The 7,329-nt window shown below is 41.8% G+C and overlaps 1 protein-coding gene across 4 annotated transcripts in view; it reads left to right on the top strand.

Moving 5' to 3' along the window:
- The first annotated feature begins 1,015 nt into the window (after window positions 1–1,015).
- The window catches only part of LOC109854490 (nucleolysin TIAR), a 455,086-nt gene continuing 448,772 nt past the window's right edge, over window positions 1,016–7,329 (top strand). For 2 of the 4 annotated variants that reach the window (XM_020427609.1, XM_020427610.1), the window contains exon 1: window positions 1,424–1,793. In XM_020427609.1, the coding sequence (XP_020283198.1) occupies window positions 1,542–1,793 (252 nt within the window). In that variant the 5' untranslated portion in view covers window positions 1,424–1,541. Of the gene's footprint in view, window positions 1,041–1,423; window positions 1,794–7,329 lie in introns of those variants that run through there. The other 2 variants (XM_020427607.1, XM_020427608.1) reach the window with 2 other exon arrangements.

Here is a 7,329-nt window from a genome sequence, read left to right as displayed (position 1 = left end):
CACCTAGTCGACCACGTGGCCGTGAAGTGAGCGTCGGACCACGACAAGGAATAAACATCTCGCAAAACAAGGAATTTGACACAGGACCGACGAGCGTGTTCTTCGAAAAAACGATTTTCCGGAAAAAATCGTGACGAACATCTGCATTTTGTTTTCTTCGCGAACAGTGTCGCCGGTGTGAAGAGAATATAGTGCTTCTTAAACTCGAAGTTCGAAAACTCGACGAGTATATTGACGATTAACTTGTTTATTAAAACTTACTTTTTTTTCTCCGCAACCACACGAGACAGGAACAACAACAGTGACTTTTTTTTTTTTTTAACAAAGTTTGCTTTGTAGTTAACCCAGCCTCTTTCGCGTACAACGTAAAAACGTCAGTGCTTAGTGTGATTACGTGTTTTTGAAAAGTAGAAACGTCGAAGTGAAGCGATTTGAATTTTTCATCCGTCGACCGTCGCCGTCGAAGAAAGATTTTGAACAGATCGAGGATCAGTAAACCGCCACGCGCAAGTCGAGAGTAAAATCACCCCAAGTAAATAGCAAGGTAGCAAAATCCCGCCCGCAGGCAATCGTGAGCTCAAAGAGGCCCAGATTGAGGTTGTTCAGTCCGGCTCAACGATCGACGTCAACAGGACGTATCAACAGGCCCCCCAGCAAGGAGGGTGGGTGCAGTGGTGCAGTGGTTGCCGGAGGGCCAGCGAGCTTGGGGTGGCCTCGTCCACAGGCGCCTTGGCACCGAGCGCACCGGGCCCCGGGACTGCGGTGGTGGGTTGCCTGGTTGGGGTGTACCCGTGTTCTCCCTCCTCCACGGGGCCCAGGGGCCCCCTAACTCATCACCTCCAGGCTATCCCGAATCAGCAACAGCCGATCGGCTGCCGTGCCTGTTGCTGTGTGCATAGCAATCACCAGCCAGCTTCGGTCCAGCTTACCAGTCAGCGGGGCGGTCTATCGCTGAGGGTAGCGAGGGTGGCGTCCACCACCTCCGTCCGAGCCGCCCCCTACGCCCACCCCCAGCACCAGGGGCTGGGGCAGGAGTGCAGGTAATGATAAATCATTAAACATACATTGTAGCTTCACTTCGACACGTATTACTACCTCCCTCCCTCTACTAATACCATCACTAACTACTACTACCACTACCACTACTTCTACCTCTACTACTACCACCATCACCACCACCACCACCACCACTACTACTACTACTACTACTACTACTACTACTACTACTACTACTACTACTACTACTACTACCAATACTAGTGCTACTGCTACGCTTCTACTCTGCTCGTCATCGTCGTCGGTGCAGTACTTGACAAAAAAATAATAATAAAAGTAACGAATAAAAGTAACAATATAATTACGTAGTAGCACGCCGAAATTAAGAAAAACAAAATATATACAAAAAAAAATAAAATAAAATAAACAAACAAACACGGTTGATGGAGTAAAGAAAGTTACACAAAACCAAAAACGCACGAAAAAGGTGTAGGGAGGAGACGGGGGCATTGGGTGGAGGTGGTGCGCACATCCTCGGCAGCCCGATGCTGTTCGTCCCGTTCACGGTGCCCACCTTCCCTGCGACACACCATCAGACGAGTCATCCTGCGCATCAGTCGCATCATCAACAGCTGCAGGCCAACACCCAGAACCCGGTGCAGCAGCCGCAACAGCTCACCCAGCTGAATCAACTGAGCCACCTGAATCATCAGAACATCGTGCCGGCGACGACCAATCAGCCGACCATACATAGCACCAGCTGTTCGCCGCAGCAACAAGCAACGACGCCGAATAAGGTAAGAAACAAAAAACAAAAAAAAAGAGATTTTGTTTGTCGCGTAACGAAGAAATGTTGCGGAAAAACATTCCTCCAGAATTTGTAAATTCGCTCGTGGCTCTATCGTGTAATGCGAGATACATTCTAATAATAATATTGTTGAAACTCTTGCTCGCAAACGCGGCAAATGTAGCGCAAACGTGTTTTTAGCAAAAGAGTGCTTCTGTAATTACCGACGTGCTATCTCGTACAGGTATTGAAATAATACCTAATTATCATATACGCACGCATACACACACACACACACACGCAACGTAACGTGATTATCCGCACAAGTAAGCTCGCGCATTAATCGAACAAAGTATACTCGATTTTATGATGATCGCACTTGGTTTTTCTCTCTTAATGTGCGACGAAACGTACGTAAGTTCCGTTTGTAACAAATCGCAACGTGTTTCGACAGTTGCTTGTCGAACAATTATCAAAGGGGGCGGGGGGGGGAGGGGGGAATAGAGAATGAAAAGTCAGCGCAGTTGCAGCGCGCAACAATTTTTTTTTTATAATTCAAACAAGGCGCGTATGACGTTAGATTTAGGTTCTTCATTTAGGTTGCGATAATAGATATTAGAAAGACGCATGAAAATCACAAAAATATAAAACAATTAACGCGCAATTAGATCTCTGAATGAAAATTAATCAGTCGCTCCGGCGTTCGAAAGCAAATTCTACACTTGCTTCGCGCGGTTCGAAATAAAAATTAATTAATTAATTCAATCAAATATATATGCACCAAACGTATCTTCGATATATCAGTTTGACATGTTCGAGACTCTGTTTCTCCATCTTCGAGACGTATCGACATAAATATTCCAGCATGTATAAGCGCGAAGTGGGCCAAAACGGTTCGATTAAAATAACGCGATATTCGCGTCGTTGTATTCGCGATAGTTTCGTGAACGCGCACACAAAGCGTTCTAATAGATATTTATTACTATTGAGGCTGACAGACACTGGAGTCTATATAATCTATGTAACGCGCTCTCGAGGAGAAGATTTTCTCCGGCCGATCTGAATCATTTTTTCTTTTTTTTTTTTTTTTTTTTTTTTTTTTTTTTTGTTTCTTCCTTTTACCGATATATCGTTCATGGGTGTCGGGTGTTGTTTCTTCATTTTTCTCGCGCTTTCTCTCGCGCGACTATGCGCTTTTATTATCCTGGCGTGGATTCAAGTCAATTTTCTTTAGCAAGCCATAATTCGCCAGAAGATTCTACCCCGAGAAGCAAACCCGATGCGCCATAGTACGGAATAAGACGTCACGGGGGTTGGCAGCGAGAACGCGGTTTAATTCTTGAAGTCTGGCAATCCGCGGGTGGTGCTTCCTTTTCCGGCGGGCTCGTCTCTCTCCCCGGCGTGTAGCTCCCGCGTAGCTGTAACAGAGTTTGAAAAGATACTCAAACCCCTTCCGTTCTTGGCGCCGACACGCCAATGAGGAGAAAATATGTATCAATTTCACGCAGGTTATCAATTATAATATCCACAAAAATGTCGACACACATAAGAGCGCGCGCGCGCGCGACCTTCCACCGAAATTATAGCTATTATTTCTTGATTTCAACGAGACACCATCTCACTGTGAGAATATCTCTCGAGACACACGCAAAAAAAGATAGAAGAAACAAATACTTAACGTGGCGCCGTGTAACAAATAAATTTAAAAGAGAAAGAAAAATAAAAACTCGACTCCTGGCTGAGGAGTTTTTTTCGCAATATTTTAAATCAATTAGGGGGGGGGGGGTATTCGGGGTCTATCATATATGAGATGCAAAACTAGCACTTCCTATATGAATTTAAGAATTGAAATTTCAATTCGAAAAACACACGTGAAAAACGTGAATTTACTATATATATATGTGTACACACATATAAGACATATTTTCCGCACAACATCCTGCGAACGGCTCTTTAAGATTTATTTATTCATTTATTAGGTTTAATAAACTTCATGAGCCCGAGGAAGATACTCAATTTAATATTGATTGTTAAAAGTAAAAACATTTGACTATCATAAAAAAAAGTCTCTCTCGTTTTTTTTATATTATCGTTCATCTCGTAAGTCGCGCGATGTTTGTTGTTAAAATAATTAATGCGGTCGAAAGTTTGTTCGCAAAACTAAAAGAGAGAAAAGAAAAACTATCAAATTTATTTACCGCGGGGAAACACAAGTTTTGCCATTAGATAATTCAGAGTAAGAATTTTACTACACGGTGTGTTCTCGCGTGTGTATGTTGTTGTTGCAAAACGCGTGGTGTTGCATTGTGTTTGTTTTCTTATCTGGATGTAAACACTATCATAACGCAACGTTCTTTCAGTAACATATAAGAAGACAAATGGAAGAAGTGCGGTAACACCTGTTGCCAAGAGAGTGTCTAATGTTAATATTTAATCATGTTGTTTTTGCGATAACATTATCTTATATCAACATGGCTTACATACACACACACACACACACACACACACACACGAGTGTCGTATGATACATTTTCATTAATATTACAAGACTCGAAAGTAGTCGACGATTCTGTCCATTCTTTTATTTTCTATCTTACAGAAAGAGAAAGAGAGATTTTCCTTTCACGTTGTACTTTCTGTTTTCTTCATAAGAAACGGGACGAAACTTCTGTTTTCTCCCACAAAGATACGCAGCGAGCAAAGTAAACGCAAACGTAGTCGAAAACGTATCTCGAATAAGAAATCTTACGTCTTCACGCGTAAAGCGACGTGCGTTTTTAATAATTTACTCGTTGAATATAACATATTAAAAAAAAAAAAAAAAAAACATGAAAGTAGCCGAACAAAAAAATTGTTCAATTTAAAACTGAGATTCATCTCGGGCTCTGAAGTCTTTAAATTAATAAATGAATATGATTGGTCGTTTGAGAGCCGTTCGCTGGATGTTATGCGGGAAAGATGTCTATATATATATATGTGCGTGCACTGAGAAAAAAGTATTATTAACTCAACTAAATGCGTTTAGTTGAGTTTCAGTTTGTTATCTAAAATACTTGGTTTTTTAATTCAAGCATATGGTAATAAAGATAACAAATTCGTATAAGTTAAATTAACAATAGTGGTAACGAACATATTTAATTCACTAAACCATGAATTGTTTTGTCGAACATAAGTTGTGATAATTTCAAATAAAAGATACTGTGTTAAAAAAGATGAAATAGACAATTCTCATTTACTTTAATTGAATATAATCTGAATTTCTCTGTACTAAGTATTTCATTTAATCAAACTGCTTATTTTTATAAGCAGACAAAATATTGTGTTGTTTTATTGTGTTGTACATTCAAAGTTACCTGTATTTAAGCAAATTATAATTTCGTTAAAACAATTAAATTGTCTTTCGGTATAATCTAATTATTATATCTATTGAAACATGATATCTTCTTACATTAATCAATATTTTATTGACAGCCCGTGACCGCTGCATATAGTTGAATCGAATACTATTTTGTCACCAACTTTTTTTTCTCAGTGTGTGCACACATATATAATCGAATTCACGTTTTTCACGTGAGTTTTTTGAATTGCAATTACAGTTCTAATAATCATACAGGATGCTAAATTTTGGGGGGATATTCGGGGTTCTTCATATACGAGATGCAAAATTTAACATCCTATGTGATTATTAGAATTGTAATTACAATTCAAAAAACTCACGTGAAAAACGTGAATTCGATTATATATGTGTACACACGCACATATATATATAGACATATTTCCCGCATAACATCCAGCGAACGGCTTTTAAACGACCAATCATATTCATTTATTAATTTAAAAAAATTGTTTTTCAAATATTCGCGAGATAAAAGCGCGGAAGAGGTTTTTTTTTTTCATCCAACGAGAAGGATCGTATCTTCGCAGAGAGATAGATACTTCAGAGAAAACCCAAGTACGAGAAGGAGAGCAATGAGTGGCGGAGGGGGGAGAAATACCAGAATTTCTAAAGCGAAGGGGTGGGGGGGGAGAAATAGCTGTTACCCAGGTGAACGGGAACGGGAAAGGCAGGAAGACTTTGAGAGTTGTTCGCGTAACTTTATTAATTAAAGGCCGTTAGTCCTTGTTGCTCGATACACCTTATACAGCCGCCGCCACGGTCACGGTTCTCGTTTCGCGCGCAAAGAACAAGCGCTACAACACCCTCCCCCCCGCGTGTCCCCCTTTTTCACTACCCGCGCTTCTTGACGCCTCTGTCAACGCGCGCTTATTCGCGTATCGATCATCGTCACACTGTCCACTCTATAAGTACTCTATAGTAAATAATATCTCCCATTATTCCTCTTTACGCATTATCGTTTCTTCGTCGCTTGCGCAAACAAATCTCTTTTAACGCGTGTTTCAATAAGATTTTTTTTTATTCATTCCGAGACGGAAAAAAAGAGAGAAAAGAGACTGGGAAAATTGTTCGAACGATAATCGAAGCGTCTCTCGCGAGACTGTCCGATATCGCGCGAATTCTTTTTACCGCTGCTCGTTTCGACGCGGCGTTTTATTAGCGGAGAATTATATTGCGCGAGAAAATAAATGTCACGTCGGCGCAAACGTGACGGAAAGAACAACATAGTTCCTCCGACAAAGGATAATCGGCCGGTACTTGTCATAATTAGAAAATTGCTCTTTGCATCGTAAAATTGTGTCGGCGGAGCGAAGAAGAAAGCGCAGAACTCATTACGGGTGTCTAGGTCGGGGATAAGGGGATGGATAGACGACCGCGTACCTCTCTCCCGACTGTCTACCTGCCTACGCGAACGCGAGAGAGAGAGAGAGAGAGAGAGAAGAGGGATGAGAATGAAGAATGTTGGCAGAGCCGGTGCCAGCTGAGTGGGACATTCGCAAGGGGAGAGATAGCGCGCGCGGGGGGGGGGAGGGTGATGGTCTCGCGTTTTCAAGGGAAAGCGACGCGGAGGTTGTCGGTGATGGCCAGGGGGTGATGCCGCACGGAGAGAAGATCAAAGCACTGGAGATGATTTCATTACGACACGCCACTCGTCTACTATGTTGAAATATCAAAAGAGTGGCGGTCTCACACAAGTATGGCAGTAACGCGAGTCGGCGCGGCGCGTGGAAGTTTTCTGCACAATGCTCCCTTCTTCGGGCTAAAAAGACCGGGCGAAACTCGCGGGCTATGGAAAAGGTAACACAATGCTAAGAAAAAGTCTGAGAGAGAGAGAGAGAGAGAAAGAGAGAGAGAGAGAGAGAGAAAGAGAGAGAGAGTCAAGGCAAACCCTTCGCGTCTCTGATTTCAAACTCTGCTCTATTTGCCCAGAGGGAAGAATATTATTAGCCCAAGCTGCCGTCTATTGTCGAAACAAACTCGGTAGTGTTGTAGGGTGCGGATGGGCATCGGGGAGATTGTTGCTTTATCGTTTTCCAAAAACTTTGTATTGGCGAGCATTCAGTGTGTATTGACCCATAGAAATCGATACACGCTGCTGATAGAACATCGGATATTATCTTAAATTTTTTGTAAAAAAAAAAAAAAAAAA

Source organism: Pseudomyrmex gracilis, unplaced genomic scaffold (assembly GCF_002006095.1).
Source record: "Pseudomyrmex gracilis isolate BER0280 unplaced genomic scaffold, ASM200609v1 scaffold_68, whole genome shotgun sequence".
NCBI classification, from domain to species: Eukaryota; Metazoa; Arthropoda; class Insecta; order Hymenoptera; family Formicidae; genus Pseudomyrmex; species Pseudomyrmex gracilis.
The sequence above is the reverse complement of the archived record's forward strand: the minus strand, read 5'-3'. Positions and strand labels throughout refer to the sequence as shown.